At 40.6% G+C, this 20,639-nt stretch overlaps 3 protein-coding genes and 1 long non-coding RNA gene across 7 annotated transcripts; 1 reads left to right on the top strand and 3 right to left on the bottom strand.

Annotated features, from left to right (window-relative positions):
- LOC119905599 (emerin-like) lies at positions 1-5,946 on the bottom strand. Its single transcript, XM_038722776.1, has 7 exons — positions 5,753-5,946; positions 5,439-5,537; positions 4,658-4,689; positions 2,108-2,133; positions 1,892-1,942; positions 1,731-1,793; positions 1-1,273 (listed from the first exon to the last, which is right to left on the bottom strand). Exons 1-7 carry the CDS (start codon positions 5,832-5,834, stop codon positions 1,063-1,065), a joined length of 564 nt encoding a protein of 187 aa, XP_038578704.1. The 5' UTR covers positions 5,835-5,946; the 3' UTR covers positions 1-1,062.
- Positions 5,947-7,112: 1,166 nt separating this feature from the next.
- On the bottom strand, positions 7,113-10,421 carry si:dkey-183p4.10 (spore wall protein 2). 3 transcript variants are annotated; one of them, XM_038722767.1, is made up of 7 exons: positions 10,271-10,421; positions 9,900-10,080; positions 8,048-9,814; positions 7,880-7,946; positions 7,704-7,773; positions 7,511-7,630; positions 7,113-7,408 (listed from the first exon to the last, which is right to left on the bottom strand). In XM_038722767.1, exons 2-7 carry the CDS (start codon positions 9,940-9,942, stop codon positions 7,292-7,294), a joined length of 2,184 nt encoding a protein of 727 aa, XP_038578695.1. In that variant the 5' UTR covers positions 9,943-10,080; positions 10,271-10,421; the 3' UTR covers positions 7,113-7,291. The 3 variants fall into 3 exon arrangements, with proteins under 3 accessions (XP_038578695.1, XP_038578694.1, XP_038578696.1); XM_038722766.1 differs by having other exon boundaries at positions 10,172-10,285; XM_038722768.1 differs by having other exon boundaries at positions 7,704-7,770; positions 10,172-10,285.
- Positions 10,422-11,570: 1,149 nt separating this feature from the next.
- LOC119905601 lies at positions 11,571-13,805 on the top strand. 2 transcript variants are annotated; one of them, XR_005444843.1, is made up of 4 exons: positions 11,571-12,166; positions 12,542-12,616; positions 12,724-12,833; positions 12,921-13,805. It is a non-coding gene; the product is annotated as an uncharacterized LOC119905601 (long non-coding RNA). The 2 variants fall into 2 exon arrangements; XR_005444842.1 differs by having other exon boundaries at positions 11,571-12,616.
- A 95-nt stretch (positions 13,806-13,900) lies between these two features.
- Positions 13,901-20,500, bottom strand: LOC119905596 (TRAF3-interacting JNK-activating modulator). Its single transcript, XM_038722770.1, is given in 15 exon segments — positions 13,901-15,046; positions 15,382-15,498; positions 15,825-15,970; positions 16,132-16,267; positions 16,348-16,485; positions 16,683-16,823; positions 17,048-17,119; positions 17,823-17,918; positions 18,554-18,583; positions 18,676-18,703; positions 18,816-18,933; positions 19,037-19,139; positions 19,141-19,182; positions 19,288-19,731; positions 20,325-20,500. Coding segments are annotated over 14 exon segments (1,779 nt in total). The 5' UTR covers positions 19,699-19,731; positions 20,325-20,500; the 3' UTR covers positions 13,901-14,845.
- Between the last annotated feature and the right edge of the window lie 139 nt (positions 20,501-20,639).

The following is a 20,639-nucleotide window of genomic DNA, read 5'->3' as shown; positions in this document are numbered from 1 at the left end:
TTTAAATATACAAGCTCTTTTATAGTTTGTCTTACAAAACAGCAATACAAACCAAATCACAACATCAAACTACAGGATGTAAAGGTGGGATTATGTAGTACAAAAGTGTGATATTGCTGAACTATGTCTGCTGAAACAAAGCACAAACATGGTATTACAGCTTGTATAAATAGTGTAGTATGATATTTTTACCCGAGATAAAACTTTTCCCCAAATGCTTATTAAACACTGAAAAAAAAAAACATGAGGCACTTGCATTACAGCTGGTCTAAAAACTGTCCCAACTGTACTAGATTATTTCTGATAAATTGACAAAAGGAAGCATTGTTGTACCCCAAGATGATATACTACAAAGATTTTGTGAATCTCTTTACATTAATATACACAGGATCATAAACCGTTAAGACACCCTTATTACCAAGTACTATAACGCTGGGAAAAAAGGAACATTTTGGGAAGCTAAATAAATCTTTTATACACCCTGTCCATATCTCACCATAATGAAATAGAGTTGAATGGAATTTTGATTGTGATGCTCAATGCGCAAAACAAAACTCACTCAACAGCGTATAATGATAATCCACTGAGCTTGAATGGCCGACATCAAGATCTGTGGATATGTAATGTACTGTGGCACATTGTGAATATTTTCCAAATTTCTTTGCATATTCAGCACTGCAAGCCAAACACTGCTGTGTGCACTGTACTGGGAGGAGCTGTGGATGATTATCTCTAAATTTTACAGATCCCACTGAAATCATCTGAAGGAATCTGTTTTTTTTAGTTGTTTTTTTTAGTTGTTTTTTTTAGTAATATTTTCTTTTTAAAGTGGCATCTCATCTATTCTAGTAGTGATGTACTGAAGCTGTGTGACAGGTATATATTTTACATATAAGTAAGCAAGCAAGCAATTAAACTGCAATTACAACCCACACAAATATTGCATAAACCACAATTTCATCAATGTCTAAAATAAAGGCATAAACCAAAATACATTCCTCGAATTAAAATGCATAATAAAGTACAACAGCCCTCTAAAATGAGCACAAATAAAAAGAAAGATCATTCTATCCCTTTAAGGGATTCATTTGTCTCCATGTTGGAAAAAACTATGTAGAGGAAGGCGGCCACAGCCAGGAAGAACACAAACTGAAGCCAGAGTGGGATGAGGCGAGACGACTTTGGTGCCTTCGGAGCCTCTTGACCAGATTTCATGGTTGTCGACTTTAAGTAAGAGCTTCTGTAAGTGGTAGGTGTGTCATACATGTAGGGCCTGAAAAGGAAGTGCAAATTTTTAATTCTCCTTAAAAAACTAGCAACTACACAGGATGAATTATTGATAATTTTTATGTAATCGATTACGTCGACGAAAAAGTACAAGTACTACAAATCTGTACAGCACTTGCCTAGATATACTTGTTTACATTCCACCACTTTGATTAATCTAAAAATAATATTAATCAGTGATGGAAATAATTGTTAGTTACAGCTTTATTTATAATGAAGTAGTAAGGTTGAGCATTTCATCAAAAATGTTCAGATCTTCTTAGTGTGTGATGGATGTGTTTTTTTTCTTGGGATGGGGTTATGAAAGTTTTAAATAACTAACACTTTGATGCAGCTTCTGTGGTGGTATACAATGATAGATTCATCTGAGCAAAACTGAACCTAAATAGACTGATCAGCTGATAACATCTGACGACACTACTTGACTTTGTATAAATACTTACTCGTCAACAAAGTCCCTTCCTTTGTATTCAGGCCTTGAACTTGAGTAGTGTGAGTAGGATGTCCTGTAGAGAATGACATAAAACAGTGCATGTGTGACGGTCCTGTTTACTCACCAACTGCGACAGCAACCACTGCTTACATTTGAATAATTCCAACTTACTCATCATATTCCCTCTCAGTCCACTCTGATCTTGACCTCATGTAAGACCCACTAGATAGACAATTAAAAAAGCAATTACTAAATTATTGAATTAGACTAATTTATATATGCTCATAATTTACTGAAATACAGGAAGGCTGAAAACAGAAGACACTGAATGTTTCGAGCTAATAAAAAAAAATAAAAATATATATATATTTTTGTAAAAGAACTGACCTGTCTCCCGAACCGTCGCTCCGGACCTGCAAACAGATGTGCAATTATAGGCGATCTAAATATAATTGACTTGATTATTTTGTTAAAATCAGGCAGCATAATCTCTCAAGAAATCGGCCACTCAACATATGTTAGGTGCCCATAGCACATTTTTTACCCCAGCGCCTTAAGATATGGGCCACCGATAATTTGAGTATCAAATCTTTTTTTTTAAATGTATTTGCTATATGCAGTGGGGAGAACAAGTATTTGATACCCTGCTGATTTTGCAGGTTTTCCTACTTACAAAGCGTGTAGGTGTCTGTAATTTTTATCATAGGTACACTTCAACTGTGACAGACGGAATCTAAAACAAAAATCCAGAAATATATTAATTTGCATTTTACTGCATGACATAAGTATTTGATCACCTACCAACCAGTAAGAATTCCGGCTCACAGACCTGTAAGTTCTTTAAGAAGCCGTCCTGTTCTCCACTCATTACCTGTATTAACTGCACCTGTTTGAATTCGTTACCTGTATAAAAGACACCTGTCCACACACTTAATCAAATGGAAACCAACCTCTTCACAATGGCCAAGACCAGAGAGCTGTGTAAGGACATCACGGATTAAATTGTAGACCTGTACAAGGCTGGGATGGACTACAGGACAATCAGCAAGCAGCTTGGTGAGAAGGCAACAACTGTTGGCGCAATTATTAGAAAGTGGTCAAGATGACTGTCAATCTCCCTCTCTCTGGGGCTCCACGCAAGATCTCACCTCGTGGGGCATCAATGATCATGAGCAGGCATGTGATTGGCAAAGGGCAAAAAGCAGGAAATATACTAACACCCCAAAAAGGCCTTATAAACCCCCTCACAACCATTCACAAGAAGTTAATTTATAACGTTCCAAAGCCTTTAACATAAGGACGACTTAAAAAGCAATCATTCATACAGCAAATTGTAGCCTATATAGGCTACATGAGTGATCAATCGACAACAAAGTCATAGTAAACATTAGACATAGTCGTGCATTTACGTCAGGGATGGTGCGTTCAGTAGCGCAGCGTTACTTGGATTAGTAACAGTTTAGGAAATGGTAATCCGTTACATTACTCTTTACTGGGAAAAGTAATATTCCAGTATTAGTGCCCAACACGTTACCACTGATGCGCGAGAGCGACTGTGGTACACACTGCGCAGGTGTGGAATGGGTAGCTGCAGGCAAATGAACATCCTTGCTGATACCTTCAAAGTAAGAAAACTGTACACACTTCAGCCTGTAGATGTCGTCAAAGCCCCCCCCCCCTTTTTATTTTTTATTACAGATATGCATGATTCACGTGGGTCAGATTTTCAGGTCGGAAAATCTGGAATTACGGATTAATCCGGAAAAGTCACATCCCTGATGAGGAAGGTGAGGGATCAGCCCAGAACTACACAGCAGGACCTGGTCAATGACCTGAAGAGAGCTGGGACCACGGTCTCAAAGAAAACCATTAGTAACACACTATGCTGTCATGGATTAAAATCCTGCAGCGCACGCACGCAAGGTCCCCCTACTCAAGCCAGTGCATGTCCAGGGCCGTCTGATGTTTGCCAATGACCATCTGGATGATCCAGAGGAGGAATGGGAGAAGGTCATGTGGTCTGATGAGACAAAAATAGAGCTTTATGGTCTAAACTCCACTCGCCGTGTTTGGAGGAAGAAAAAGGATGAGTACAACCCCAAGAACACCATCCCAACTGTGAAGCATGGAGGTGGAAACATCATTCTTTGGGGATGCTTTTCTGCAAAGGGGACAGGACGACTGCACCGTATTGAGGGTAGGATGGATGGGGCCATGTATCGCGAGATCTTTGCCAACAACCTCCTTCCCTCAGTAAGAGCATTGAAGACGCGTCGTGGCTGGGTCTTCCAGCATGACGACCCGAAACACACAGCCAGGGCAACTAAGGAGTGGCTCTCTAAGAAGCCTCTCAAGGTCCTGAAGTAGCCAACCCAGTCTCCAGACCTGAACCCAATAGAAAGTCTTTGGAGGGAGCTGAAAGTCCGTATTGCCCAGCGACAGCCCTGAAACCTGAAGGATCTGGAGAAGGTCTGTATGGAGGAGTGAGCCAAAATCCCTGCTGCAGTGTGTGCAAACCTGGTCAAGAACTACAGGAAACGTATGATCTCTGTAATTGCAAACAAAGGTTTCTGTACCAAATATTAAGTTCTGCTTTTCTGATGTATCAAATACTTATGTCATGCAATAAAATGCAAATTAATTATTTAAAAATCATACAATGTGATTTTCTGGATTTTTGTTTTAGATTCCGTCTCTCTCACAGTTGAAGTGTATGATAAAAATTACAAAATAAAAATATCACATGCTTTGTAAGTAGGAAAACCTGCAAAATCAGCAGTGTATCAAATACTTGTTCTCCCCACTGTATGTATAGTCGAGCAGAAGGTTAATTCTTGGGTCACGTTTTCTTTAGATGCCTCTTCCCACGCTGGTCACGCTCAGCATCAAGAGGCAAATAATGCAAAACAAACAAACTGCGTGGACAGTGATACTTACAGGTGTCCTGTAAACATAGGTGACTTGATCCTCTGAAATCAAAACACAAACATGAGGCTAAATTTCAAGGAAAGTGTACCATTTCCTGCACATCTGCAATACCCAAGTGGCCAACACGAGTACAGAGATTGCTGCCAAGGTATATAGGGCAAAATACTAACTAGAAATAACCCCTAATTGCTCCCAATGGCTTTGCCATCGGTGTGTGAATGTTAATTTCTGTTTCGGATGAGCAGTTGGCACCTTAGCCTCTACCAGTGTATGAATGTGAGTGAACGGGTCAATATGATGTGCTTTTAGTGGTCGGAAGACTAGAAAGGCGCTATACAAGTACAGACCATTTACCATTACAACATTTCTGGATTATGGGGAAGTGTAGTATCCAATGTTTTTATTTAACCTATTTTTTTTAAGACAGGTAGCCCAGTGAGGTTAGAAGGAACTAAAAGTTAGAATATCTTGGCCTATGTGGCTTCAATTTTGATCATTATTAATGATAAATGGTCTGTACTTTTATAGTGCATTTCTTTAACGTTTCCGACCACAGAAACTGAAATCAACACATTCATACACATTTTCTCACACACACACACCCCTCTATGGCTACGCCATTGGGAGCAATTTGGGATTGAGTATCTTGCCCAGGGACACAACTTTACATGCAGACTGGGGAGCCGGGGATCGAACTAATTGTACTGGAACACTTACACACATGCATTTATCAAAGTAAATCTTTAGTATAAACTGCTGAATGTGGAGGAAAGACACAGGTAAGAGTCACCTTCTTCTCTGTAGAAGGTTTTGTCAGGTGATGGTTTGGCTCTTTTCCCTTTGGCCATGGCCTCTTTCAGTTTCTTTTCATAGAGACCTCTGGTGGATTCTGAGTGCAAAACAGTGAAAGCACATGTAAGATATTATGAACATGGATAACGTTACAGGCTAAAACCATAGAAATTCATCCGTTAACGTAACAAAAGGAGTAACGTTACTTAGTAACTTCACACAGACTAGGGGGGGCTGTGAAGTTAGCTGGCATGGACGTTGATTCAAAAACGGGCGCACAGTCCGGTTAAACGTTAAATCTGAGCCACTCACCGACCACAGGCCCGTGCTTTATCCCGTATTCATCGAGCAGGTCGCTAATTTCCTGCGCTGATTTACTGCTTAGCGAAGACATTTTTTTGGCTTGATTTATTCGTTCAGCTTTCCGCTTGGGTTAATTTTGCGTGTTCTTATTTCCGTTAAGATGTAGTTTCAGTTACCCAGAAGGGAGAAGCAACCATAACTCCTCCCACCGATAACGACCGGAGGCTCGTTTAGCTGCGCGTGTGTCACGGACGACCCTCTGCGGAGCCAAACGGCAGCTTGGAAGCGTGGGGAGACGTAACCCCGCCCTCGCTTGTTTGACTTAGCGTCTAAAACATTCGCACCTTCAGTCAAATGGTACATCACTTCCGTTTCCGTTGGACACATTCTTCTTTTTATGGTTTCTTTTTTATTATTCTGTTTCTTTCCAGAAATTAAACAGCGCCACCCACAGGATACTGATTAATACTGACTAACGCTAATGTTTCTAGTAAACTAGAAACATTATATATATATAATGTTATAATGTTTCTAGTAAACTAGGCAGATTCAGACACCACAGAGTTCTTACTATAATGTTTCTAGTTTCTGAATCTGCCAACTTCGCTGCCACAACCCGCTCCTGCAGCCTCGCTCATACGACTGTCTGCTATCCTGCCTCCACAAGAGCTCCTCATCGTCATCAGGAGAGCACAGCCTGTGCACTAGAGACCTGCGCGGGACTGTTTTCTTGATCCCGCTGACTTTGTGACCATGTGTGTTACTCTACCTGCAAACACTGTGACATGGAGAGTCAAAAAAGGACACACATGTTTTGGCTTTGCTAAACGCCCGTATGATAGAAACCAGCGAGGCTGTGCAGTGAGTAAAACTCATGGAGACTGATGTCAGCGGTCATGGGGTTTAGTTCTTCTGTCTGCGTGTCCGCCTTTCGCATCCGAGGTTGTTGGTTCGACTCAAATACGTGAAGCGTGTTCTCGTGAGCAGTTGCATGTTCTCTTTTTATTCTTCTTTTGGCCATCTTTAGGGTGTCATATTATTTTTTAGATTATTACTAAGCATTAGCAGGCTTAGCACAACTCATTTTAACCACTTTAACTACATACTCCTGCATGGTTTAATCTGTAACAATGTATCCTTTTAGTTTAGTTTTATACGTTAAAACTTCTATCTGCAAAGTGTCAAGTAACTATCCAATACTAAAAAGTAAAATGTATTGTTAAAACAACATTTCCCTATGTGATGATGAGTAGGAGCAGAAAATAGAATGAGAAAACTTATTTATCGAGTATAAGTACCTCAAAATTGTTTTAGTAAAATAAATGCACTGTCCACCACATTTTAGATGCCTTTATATAAATACGCCAGCTTCGTTGTAAACAAAGATAGATCTTTATTAAGCACAAAATTGCATATTACAGATAATGGAATGCAAGTCCATAATGCATAGCACATCACATCACATTCTTACAAGAAAATATTGTCAATTTGGATTTTTATTTATATCATCTTTAAGCAGGTTTTAAGGAGCAAAAAGTAGGTTTTGCCCTAAAAGAACGACATTTGGTTGAACCAGCCTACTTGGTCTGTGACCAACCAGAACATCAGCAGTCCCATCACTATCACCACACCCATCTTCAGTATCAGCTTCAGCATGTTGACAAACTGCAGGAACAAAGGACAGGATAGAGAGGTAAAAGTAGCCTAACATTTGAGGAACAAATTAACTATATGAAGGTTCAGTAAAGGCCAGTGAGTAGTACACACTTTATGTTTCCTGGCACAAATGTGTGTGTTGCTGACATCTGGCACATTCTCTGGTGGCTGAGTGTTTGGGGGATCACAAGCCGGCTTTATTTGCGTGGTGTCTTCAGGCTCCCTCAATTCCTGAACAAAGGCAAAGAAGTTTTAAAAAAAATATAGCCTGTGTGTGTGTGTGTATGTGTGTCCACATGCAAACCTCAGATGTGTCTGCAGGGCTCAGGTCCTCTTCCCTGTCTGTGGAGCTGCTGAGTGAATCTCTGTCACTGCTGAGAGAGGAGGAAGCAGGCACAGTTTTTTTTTTTCGTTTGGATCTGTCGCAGCTCAGGTTCTAGTTATTGTTCAAAGTTGATGCATACTAGGCATTCTGCTTACCTGTCCGTTTCATAGTGAATGACTTGAGACAGTGGATCTGCACAAAACTTAACTTTTATCTGCCTCCCTATAAAAATGCACAAATGGAAGCTGATGAATCGTGGAATGTGTACAACACTTTAAAATCATCAGTGTTGTAAAGATTATACCCTTCTCCTCTTCACTCACCTTCTCTTCCAGTCTCTCCGTCGCTGTCATCGTAAAACTTGAAGAAAGCGTTGATTCTCTCCTGCTCTTGTTCCCAGTTCCGCTCCTCTTCGTCCTCGTCGTCTCCCAACTGTCCCAGCTCAGTGGTCCCAGAGGCTTCAATTTCAGTGGTGAAGAAGAAGCTATCATCCAGGGATCCCTGGTTAGACGGACTTGTGGTTTTTGCATCCCCTCTCTTTACCGCTGAGTAGCTGTTGACGTCTTCTGCAGGACGCCAAGTCACATCTGAAAGCGGCGTTTCAGCTTCGTCTGTGTCCTCTGTGGTTAACAGGTCCTCAAAGAGATGGGTGTCAGCCGTTAACACGTCTAGATTCCAGTTTATGTTGAAATCTGCTGTATCTGTTCTGTTGTAGTCGTCAGATTTGCTCCACCTGGCAAACGCTGCACTGCTCCCACCATGAAACTGAGTCTCCTTCGGTTGCTTGTTGTTTTCAATATGATCGTACGAATTCAAATGATCCTCATCGCTCCCCTTTACTTGGACCTCATCCTCACTGGAGCTGTAGGAATCACTCTCACCTGTCTCGCCTCCATCATCACTCCCTGTCAGCACTGCGTCGCCCAACACACGCTCAACAATGTCTATTTCCCCTCTGCCTTTTTCTCCAGTTGCCACGCGCAGGCTCCTGAACCGATCAGCATCCACCTCTAAATCTCTGCTGTACAGGTACTCGTCTCCCTCCTCGTCAGTGTCCCCAGCTCTTCCCGTCCATGTTACACCCGCCACAGCTCTTTCCAGGCAGGTGTTCCACATTGCAACTGACCTGCTGTCAGACGTACAAGCCAAGGAGTTCAACTGGTCTTTGCTTTCTTGATTTTTGCCTCCGTCTTCTACATATTCACATGAAGAAAAGTCTGAGGGATAATCTGCAAAGCTCTCACCGGCCTCTTGGTGCTCCTCCCCTGAGAAATCCATCATTTTGTCTTCATACTCCCCACTATCAAATTCAGCAATAAGATCCTGCTGACTTTGCTTTGATATTTCTGGAAACTCCAAACCGGCTTTTGCTGGGCCATCCCTGGAAGGATGGTCAGCCTCCAGCTCAAAGATTTTCATGCCCTCACATTCAGAATCAGACGAGTCCGCTTGCTTTTCTTCTTCCCTTTCTTGCTCATCCACTTCAATCCCGTCACCTTTCATCGTCCTCTCGCTGCCACGTTCAGGGACTCTCTCAGAATAGCACACCTCCTCATCACTCTCCCTCTCCCCTTGCTCCTCGTTTCTAACTTGAGGGTTTTCAGCACCTTCTGGGGCCAGAGGTTGTCCCTCATCAAAGATCCTGTCCTCTTTATTGCCATTGCAGAGCTCGTTGCCACAGCAAATCGACATCAACAAATCCCCAGGTTCCTCTTCTGTTCCCGTATCCTCTTCCTCACCCTCTTCACCTTCTCCAGAGACAGAACCATCCTGTTCAGAATCCCCGTCTGAGCTTGTGTAATCCTCCTCCGGGGTTATGTCCATGCCCATGACCCCTGCACTTTCAAAATCCTCCTCATGGTTTTCATCATCAGACTGCTCCTTGCCAACATTTTCAGCCATGTATATATCTTTATTTTCTTTGCTAGACAAAACTGCAGTCTGACCCGTTGCTTCCTGGTGCAGAGGAACGTCTTCCTTTGTTGGTAAGTTTTGTTGAAAGATGTCTGTTTTGTCTTCCTCAAATTTGTCAGCAAAATTTAAATCCTCAAAGTCCAAATCCCCATCAGGGAATGATGGAACAGATGTTTCTGTAACAACATCATCATTTGAAAATAAAATACTTAAATAATAAATATAGTAATAAGTACCACAGTGCAGAGACATATTTCTTACCTGAAAATGCATCACAAAGTAGATCAGCAAAACTCTGTTCCATGTTTGCAAATGGCAAAAACAATAGTTCATATATTAGGAGGTTATATCAAGACAAACAATGCATTGCCACGGATGATCTCTCTGCGCAGAAAGGAAGAGTGTGCGAGGTATCTCATCTGCTGTCGCTGCAACTGGCTTCCTGTCAAACAGATGGTGCATAAATTACACGTTCAAACTGATATATCTGGTTAGATAAATGACTACAAATGTGTATATTCTGCAAAGCCTACTGTAAAACTGAAGATAATCAAAAGGCGTACAAAAAGTCTCTCTAAAAAGAGGAATCACAAAAGTATCGTTTTGTGTTGTCTGTTGCTGCAGGAACATACCTTCATGAGCTCATGAAATGATGTCAGCTTTGATGTGGTTTTGGTTTCAGATGCACAATATAAACTCCAGCAGCTGAACACGCAGCTCCCTCACGCTGAACTACTCATGTTTATTGGCGTCTTACATAACTGAGTTGAGCGCGGTGCCACTTTGATTTAGAGTTTAGTTGGAGTCATCATGACAGAACACTTGTTATCAGTGAATATATATGTTTTTTACTTGCTAAAATCAGGTAAAACTACAGTTAAAATCAAGACATCCTGGTTTGTTGTCCTGAGCAGTCTACAGCTCATTGCGTAGGAGGTAGCGGTGGTTGGGCTTCAGGTCAACTTCAACAGGAAAATGATCACTGACCTCAAGAGCCTAAAGTGCCGGCAGAAGAACAGAATTAATGGTCAATTTAAGTATATAACTGACTAATGAAAGGTATATTTCTGACTCGTTTACCTCCTCCTCAGTGAGATGGAAATGCTCTTTAAAGTTGAACGGTTGAGCTGAACCTGGCACTATACAGGAAATAATCTCACGTCCATGGACAATGATCCTGTTAAAAAACATACTGTAAGGCATTATTGTCTGACATGATGGGTATTCTAGTACCGGTAAATAAGTTTCCAGTAGTAAGTGACCTGTCGTAGGCGCAGTGGATCTTCTCACGGACAGCAGTGTCTTGCTCATCTCCGATCAGCCAGCGAAACTTGGGGTCACTCCTCAAGCGCATTGCTCTCCAGCCCTTGATGGTGACGTAGCTGCAGCCGGCGTTGAGGTCCCCTAAGATCATCACGTTCTGGGTGAACGAAAGGAAGCAAAAAGGGAAGTTCAGCAGATCGAAATGTCTCATATACTTGATCATATGTGGAAGTATGAGGCTAAGCTGAGGAAGTCTAACCAAGATATAGATAATTAAAAAAAAGACCAAATTGACCAAATAAACCCCACATAATCATGATGATGATGTGGTTTAACCTACGTCAGTCTTCCACTTGTTGTAAATTCTTATGAAGACTGTATACAGTTCATCAATCTCCTTCATGGCACTTTTGGGACAAGTGTGCTGCCCAATCAGGACAAAATCCTTCACCACTGCAAAAAACAAAAAGCAAGACATTTAGGCCACGTCTACAATGAATGTGTTTACATACAGACTAGTGTCCCAGTGTGGGACTAGTGTTCAAATCTGTGTGTGTATATGTGCGTGTGTGTGTGTGTGTGTGTGTGTATGTATGTATGTGTGTATATATATATATATATATATATATATATATATATATATATGACATACATATACATACACATACATACATACACACACAAGACTACCTCTGAACCAAGACAAGTATTTCAATGGTAACAATCAGTGCCACCTGCTGACCATTTGGCACCAAATTGGGAGATTTTATGCTACTGGAAGCTTTTGCATTGTTACACTCTTTACTGAGTTTTACCAGTAAAATGTCCTTGTAACTGTTATTTTAGAATTTTTTGCTGGAGTGACTGGAGCTGAGCTGTTTGATGTTGTTGTCAGCGATGGTTATTAGTTTGACGAAAGATGCTTTTAATTTTAATTTAATTTAATTCACCCAAACGTCATGTCAAATTAGTCCTACTTAAGAAAGTCAAGAACTACACAGTTTTGTTCAACGGGTGGATTTAAACATCCATCTGAAGCCTTACTATTAGTTGGATATAAGTCATAGTCAAAGTCTATCTTTGTTAAAAACAGCCCCAGATCATAACTGCCGTAATAGTGTGTACTAATGTGCAATTCTTTTCCTGTATAATTCCACAGATGCCTTTTGTTTCATCTCACATGTAGTAGGGGAGTAAAAGCGAACGATGAAAGGCTGCCTGGAGAAAACATCAGTTTCATTGGTCCCTTCTCCTTCTAGTTTACGGTACTGATAATGCTCCTTGACCTGCAGCACATTGTTCCTGGAGAAGACAACAGAGGAAAAAGACGACGTTAAGGATACCATGTTTAGCTGACCATTAACAGCAATGTGTTCTGTGTGACATGGGTTACCTGTATATGTAGACATACTGCTCCTTGTAGGTCTTCCTCCCCAGCCTTTCACTTTCCACATAGGAGTATGAGTTGGATTTGTCAAATCTGGTGACATCAGCATAAATGAGATAAATTGAAGGTGATGATTGGATGCCGTTTAACGTCACAAAGGATTCACCAGATGCTTCAATCTGCGTTTTTTAAACCCATGAAAGCTTGTACCTGTTAAGCTCCTTAACCAAAGCTTGAATTGCTTTTCCTTTAGAGTCCCGGACTTCCTGAATAAGACACAAGTCACACCGAGAAAGAATCTTGGGAGCAAAAGGAAAAAAGTTGTCAGGTGTCTAGCTATGTGTGGATGTTGCTCTGGTTGTAGTACACATACAGTAGAGTACCTTTAGTAGAATCCCCATAACCTTCTTGTTGTTTGCCTTTGATTCACCAAAGCTCTGAACATTGAAAGCGCAGATTTTCAGGGAGGATGTGACATTCCACACACACAACCCCACAACAACCAGCAGAACTACAGTCCTCATCTCGCAGAGGGTTATCGCTCTGTAAGTAAAGGAGAGTTTGGCAAGATCCTCTTTGTCATATATTGTGAAATATGTTACCAAACCTTCATCGCCCATATACACCCACAGCCTCTTACCTTCGGTGCCAGTTTCACCAGGAGACTGACCCCAGTCCAGCAAAGATCCATCTCTTCAATGGCCTGTGGTGTGTTTTGGGGAACATGCAGGTAAACGTGGGTGAAAGACAGGGGCTGTGGATCTGTGTGGTGGATGTGCTGTGTCAGTGCCTGTTGAGAATGGAGCTTTATCTGGAACAGTTAAAACCACTGAATACAATGAACAATTGTGTTTTGTCTGTAAGTTTGAGTGTAATCGGACAATAGAAGGTTGCCATGTGTCATGTCTGTTTGTTTCATGAACATTTGTGTAGAATTTACGACATTTCGTTCTGTCATTTGAGCACAGACACGAGCAGCTGGTAGTTACCATAGTGCTGCGCATTGCATTACTGAGACAACTGATGCTGATATAAGCCAGAGAAACCAAAATAAAAGATATAATTTCAAATCTATATTTAAAACTGCACACTTCTCATGCTATAGTAGCTCTTCTCATGAAACGTGTTGCCAATGTACTAATGATGAAAGTATAAATCAGTATGGATACACTTGACAAAAGCAAATATTGTACTTTTTACTTCACTACATTGATTTGACAGCTGTAATTACTTTGCAAGTTAAGAGTTTACATGTAAAACATGAGGAATTCTTCAAATACATTGCATTTTTATAGATTAAACTGTCCAGCAGTATAGTATATAGTAGTTAAAATTTGTTCCAGTTCAACTGGCTACAATATTAATCTGCTGCTTATATGCACATGTATCCATCAGTAATGATAATGATGTAATACTTAAGATTCTAAATTCAGAACTTTTAATTGTAATTGAGTATTTTCACAGTGTAGATTTGCTACTTTTACCTAAGTAAAGGATCTCAAAATGTCTTCCAACAATTGTGACTATACAAATGTTAATTATTGCTTGTTTACTTACATAAAGTAGTTGAAGCAGCTCAGATAGTGAAAAAAACATTCTATGATGCAGGCAGTCTTTTGAACACATTTCACTTTTATTACTTACAATATATTGACATGGAAACGTTGGGATTTTTTTATTCCAGTGGGACACAGGAAGGTTTTAGTCACTGAGTAGTATGAGATCTTATCCAAAGTGGAATGAATGTTGGTCAGTGGATGATGACGATAGTTCACCACTAATCAGTGATACCATTGTAAAGCTGAGACAGTAAATGATGTCTGCGGAGACCCATGTTGTGTTTCCTTGTTTGAAATGCATAGATGCATCCAAAAAACTGTCCATTCTGATACCTTCACCATGGATATCTCAGGTATCTTGTGTTAAACTTAACCCAGAGCACAATGACACTTTATTCTACTCGATTTCACCAAGGCTTATAATATTTTTAAAGAAAACTTGATAAACGGTAACATTTGTTGTGGTAACAATTTTTATTTATTTCATATAATATAAGACTCTACTAGCTCTTTGATTGAATGCTTACTCTCCTGTCTTGAGAGTGACTCTAAAACAACACCCGATACCTCATAGCACTGATGCTATTTCCATCACAGCTGAAAGAATTACAGTGATGTTGTGTCTTTGTATTTTAAATGCTTTTTATGTTTTATATGGCTTTTTGAATCATTCAAAGTGGCGCTTTTGACTAAAGCTGTTTACAGTACAAAGGATACTTGCTATTTTTCTACTCCTATATTGTTCACATTGTCGACTCACAGTCTCTTAAAATGTTGTTAACGTCAGCCAGCTTGTCAGCTGATGTGTGCTTTTCATTGTTGCAAACATTACAAAAAAACTTGCTGCTTTTTTCACACTGGAAGTGTTCACTTGTATTTGAATATCCTGCAAACATCCTACACATGTCAACACAACATTATCCCATCAACAGACTTCATCCTAAAAGAATCTTTAAAACAAAAGCAACAAAAATAATACTCCTTGAGCAGTGACATTATCATATTGGCCTAAAACAGCCTGAGTGTTGAGGAGAGGCCATTTTCATGAGATATTCTTCGATACGTGTCTCTATGTCTGAGTACAGGTCTTCAGCTTGCTCCCGGAAAGGAGGATGCCACAGCCACAACATGGCAACCCCTGCCACAGCAAGGAGTAGAAGGAAAAACACACACACCTTCCACCAGGAGCCACACAGCGTCTAAACAAAGAGGGAAGAAATGTTATATAAAATATAATACAGTATGTATATGTTTATATATATATATCTGTGTGTGTGTGTGTGTGTATTTATGTATTGGATATTTGTACTCATGTATGTATATGTATTGTTGTAGGATTTGGTGGTCACTGCAGCACAAATGAAGCAAAATGTCACAAAGTGCAAAAGACATTGGTGCTGAAAGTGTAAAACCATTCAGAATTATTGGCAGACAATGCAAGGGCAAATGAGAACATTTGAGTATGGCAAGGGCATTTAGTTTCAAATTCCCCCATATGCACACACACACACACACACACACACACACTGCTCACCGGCCTCCTGCGGCGGTGGCTGAGTTGCCGGAGCTCGTCTCTGCACTGCGACAGCCGGGCCTGGCTGGACTGACACTCCTGCTCGACAGCATGCAGCTCTGCCTGCAGCTCCTCGCACTGCGCGCACACACACCATGCGAAAGGGACACGTATGTGGGTCATAGTTGGCCATAACTCATTCGAAATACATTTACAATGCAGGTGATCTTCAGAAATACATTTTTCAAGATGTGTGTAAGCCTTAAATGGCAAAATGTACTATTATCTTTGAAATGCTTTCCAGAAACGATGGCAAGTAGTATGAAATGCATTTTGATAAATATATTTAAAATAGACAGGGATATTATCCTTATCGCTTAATTTGTTAAACACTAATTTTTGCCTGTTCATGATCAAACAAACCATTAGGCTTGTGAATGTCCCACAGTATATCTCCACTTTACCTCTCTCTCTTTGAGTCGGAGTTTCTCCTGAGTGTGATGGAGCTGCTCCTCCAACTGAGAGTCTCTCCTCACCGACAGTCTCGGCTCTGCTTCCTCTGATTTCAGATGCCCCTGCATCATGAAGTCCTGGTTCTCATTGCTGCAATCTATGAAACAAAGAGCAGTTTAAATTAATGATCCATGTTGCCTCTCCAGTATTTTAAATGCTACAGAGAGTACTGTTTGCAGAATTACTGCCAGATAGAGCCGATGATGGCTTCACGTTAAACTTTTGCAGGTTCAGGGAAACAAAACATGAGTGTCTTACCTCTAAGGTTCTGGATTTCCTCTCTTAACGCCTGGTTGTCCTCTTCCAGCAGGCAAATGTTGTACTGTAGCTCATTCTTCTCTTGTTTTAATGACGCCACCTCCTCTCTCTGCTCGGCCTCTCTGGCTCTGGACAGCTGCACAGGACACATATGTTTTTCACAACCATTTACACTGACACTTCTGGCCGTCCACGTGGTCACAGACTATATCATACCTCCACTTGGCTGTGCAGCTGCTGCAACTGGTCATTACTAAGGTGATGATTCTCCCTGAGTTGTCCAGAGGTCAGCTTCAGCTCCTCATAAAGGCTCTGCCACCTCATGGCATCTGCCTTTGCTGTAATTAGCGCATCCTGGTGGCAAAGACAAAGTATCTTTTTAAGATTCAGCTGCAATATTGACACTGCATTAAATCTGACTTTTTCACACACCAGCAGAACACATCTATCTCCAGAAAACACAAATATGTCAGTGACATTGACGTGTTTTTCTCTTTATTAAAATAGAAACGTTGCATTTTTTGGTTATAGACAAGCTATAGACATTTGACCTGCAGTGTCTCAGCCTTGCTGAGCGCCTCCGTTTTGTCCTGCGTGGCTTTCTGCAGGGTGACCAGGGCCTTCTCCTCATACATAAGTTTCTGCTTCTCCATCTGTAGCACCAGTTTCTTCACTCCATCCCTCGGAAACTTCTGTTATAAGGACAAAAACACTGCTGAGTCAAACCTACAAATGCTTCCAGGCGAAGATGCTCAATAGACACTGCACCAGTACTGCATGACAGAGTGGAAGTGCAGAGCAGTAGTGGCTGTTTTAGGATTCTTTTGGGTTGTTGCAAAGAAATAAAATGAAAAAGAATCCCATTGCATATGTAACGCTCAGTGGTTTCTTCTTTACCACCAGCTGCTGTTCTTACCTGCAGGCAGACTTGCAGCTGCGCCTCCAGAGCCTTGATCTTGTTTCTCAGTATGTCTTCACTGCAGCGAGCCTGTGTGGGTTAGAAAGGAAATGACTGAATGTCAAGCTGTAACATGCAGATGGAAAATGAATGGTTTGTGTACTGTTTGCGCTCACTGGCGCAGAAAGGAAAGGTGCAGCATCAGTGAAGATCACGTCTTCTGCATGTGCTGTTACATTACACAGTTTGTGAGTGTGGAGGGAAAAAAACATATAAGTTGCCCGATGATAACATACCTGAGTGAAAAACAATTTTCACAGATGAAAAGCATAAATAATTTAAAGTAAATAAACTTCGAGATCCTCAGCGGTTCAAATTAAAAAACAATAAAACAAAAAGGAAAATACCAATATTTCCCCTTCATTCATTACAGCCAGAGTAGCCAAAAGAGAGCTAATGAGGATGCATGGCACCTATAATAGCTACTGAGCCACGCCTTCCTGTATATGAATAACAGCTTGCACTAGTCCTATGCAGTATAAGCTAGAGCGGAAGCAGGAAGCTCCAAACCACAGACTGCATAGGCCTTCCTGAGGTGGCGGCAGCTGTACACTGCTGTGTACGTGAAATGTTACAGACATTTTCAGTGTAATTTCAACCAGAGAACCAAAGAACAACATGACCTCATAAAACAAAAAATATGTGTTTGGTATTTGGAATCTGTTACTGTGAAACACTGAGGATGTGTTTGATTTAAAGTAAATGGCCTGTGCATGCAGATGGAGATTCTTACTGTCCATATTGTGTTCGAGAAGTTCATGAGGTTTGATGTACTCTCCTGGAGGGCTGCCAGCTTCTTCTTCACAGCCTCCTCTCTCCACAGGGCCTCCTGACAGAAAACAGCAGACAGCTGAAGAGAGACAGCTACAACAACATGCAAATACCAAGTGTAGCTTGCAGTCAGTCAGCATCTTCTGTTAAAGTGTTAACCTGATATTTAGAATAAATCCTGCTCACTGCATCAGTTATCATCTCGTGTAGCCTAATGAATGAAAACTGACATCACACAGTATAGGTCACAAATGTACTTAAGTAATTTAAATTACACAGCAAAATCTAGCTAAAGTTTGCTAACATTAGCCACTATAAGTTATACCAAATTAAGTAGCTTCAGATAAACAACATCTAACAGACAGTTATGTTGATAATGGTAAATGGTAGTGTAAGAGTAACACAAGTACTGAAGAGTCACAAACTTTCTTCAGTAATGTCAGTAACACAGCAAAATCTAGCTAACATTAGCCACGATACTGTAAGCAACTGGTCATACAAGACCAAGTAAGACTATCAGTAAAATAAAAGTGTGTTTTACTAAGAAAGGATGTATTTTATTGATTATATATTTAATTAACTTTTCATTTATTAGAGGAATAATGTGGAATCAAAAGTGACATAGTCTTGCTTTAAAGAACACACACAACAGGATAGGATGCACTTTTTACACAAATTATTTGGTTGGTTTACCTGCAAGTAGTCTGTTAATCTCTGAACATCCTGTTATGTGAGAGATGGGAGACAAGGAAATCAGTTGTTAACTACTATTTTTAACATGCAAATTAGATTTAAAACTTCAGTTTGAAACTTACTGACTCCTTGACAGTGACAAGACCAGACCTGCACAGAAGAAAATATCTCATTACAGAGATATAAAACACGGATCACAGCTGCCTCTGATGTCAAATTTGAGATTTAATGTCAGGTTTCAGGGAGATTTAGTTCAACTCACTCTGTCTGCACACTGGTCCCTTGCAGTGTCTTTTTTTGGACAATATTTTCAGTTTGGACAGAGAATTTTTGCTGAATCTTTTCTGTTTTGATGAATGTTTTGATGCTCGTCTTTTGACCTTTGAGAGAAAGCAAAAAACAAACAACCCCCCCAGCAGTATTAGTATGAAAGAGCAAAGATAGTCCCTGGACGAAATGTTATGTGACTGTCAAGAATATTACCATTAATCCTATTCTCTCTTATATCTGTGCTTTTTGTCCTGTGCTGGTTTGATTCATTTATCACCAATGTGGAGGTAGATGCTTGCTTCCTTTCATGACCTTTTTTCTTGCCTCAACAGCGTTACCTGTTCTGACCATAATGAAGCCTGAGGAAATGAGGAGAGAGGAGGATGCAGGTATTATTTTCTGTGGATGTGGAAATATGGTTCTAGAGAAATAACACTCCCAATAAAAAAGGATACAGCATTTACCCATTTGCTGGTACTTGGGCCATCAGTTATGCTGCTATTTGGTGTTAAAATCATCTTTCGATGTCCATTAGCGGTGGGAGTATTTTGGATATTTGTATGCAGTGTCTCTAGCTTGCTGAATGAACTGTTATATGGCATTGAAAATGTCTTTGGTAAACGGTTTCTCTTTGAGGAACGGTTTGTAGACAAGTCATGTGGCTGTGGGCTCACTGATCTCCTCCTCAGAAATTCCAGATGCCTCTTTTCCTTCAGTTCCTTCTTTATCAGTCTTGTGTCAAACTCCCTCGTAGGGCTGCGACATGAAGTCAAGTTGTTACGTCCTCGCAGGTGTTCACGTTTCTCTGCTCTGATATCCACTTTTTGGTCAAAGTCTTTCATGGGGGAGAGCTGTATTCCAGCCAGGGCGTCCATTGCAGCTCCTCTGGCTATTAGAGTGCCTCAAGCCTGCAATGACAATATATCAGGACTTTTATTATAACTGTTTATAATGATGAAATATACAGCATATAAACAACTGTGTTGAAATCATATAATTTACTGATGTGTATAAAATGTTACAACTAGCTGAAAATGTTTTAGCTGTAGCAGGTGCCATGATGGCTCACGCAGCAGCTGCATCTGATGATAAACAATATATATTATAAAATATAAAAGTATAAAAAAGAAGTAAGTTAGTGGTTGTCCAAAAGTATGCAGTATGAATAAAAAAAGCAAAGTATTAACAGTATCTTTTACCTTTAGGATGCTCGGTGTTGCACAACAATGCATTTTCTCTATGAACCATGCAGGTCATTTGTAGTAGAAGCAGCTATAGTAGAAGTATCTCTAGTAATACAAGTAGGCCTTTAGTAGTACTTTTAGTAGTAATAATAGTAAATGTAATAGTAGATGTTGCAGTGGTTGCAATGCTGCTCTTATATGTTATCAAAGACAGACTAGGCCCTGGCAAGTGCTGATTGAGGCTGTGGAGGGAAAATGTGAAGATAATGCTAAGACAAAATGTCGCATAATAAGCTGAAAACCATGATAAAGCTTACCTACAATGCCATCTCATTCAGTGGGGGAAAGTTGGGCGGTTGAGAAAACAACCATTTTCTCACTCTTCTGAAGTTGTGTTCGGGGGTTTTCTCTGTGTTTCACATGTAACTGTTTCTGTTGAGCGTAACTTTACAGGAAGTGAAGAGAACCACAGCGTCATATGTTCCTCTATCTCTCCAGCCACTCACATCAAACTGATGCCATACAGGAGTGGGCTCAAAGATTACACACAGACCCAGCCAAATGCTCTTGCATGCAGTCCGGGATAAAACACACCCCACGGGAGAGAGAGCTATGCAGTGTGTGTGGTTGCC

The sequence above is a fragment of the Micropterus salmoides genome, unplaced genomic scaffold, assembly GCF_014851395.1.
Source record: "Micropterus salmoides isolate LMB-PRFRI ecotype aquatic unplaced genomic scaffold, ASM1485139v1 Ms_hic_scaffold_16, whole genome shotgun sequence".
NCBI classification, from domain to species: Eukaryota; Metazoa; Chordata; class Actinopteri; order Centrarchiformes; family Centrarchidae; genus Micropterus; species Micropterus salmoides.
This window is presented reverse-complemented; position numbering and strand designations above follow the sequence as displayed.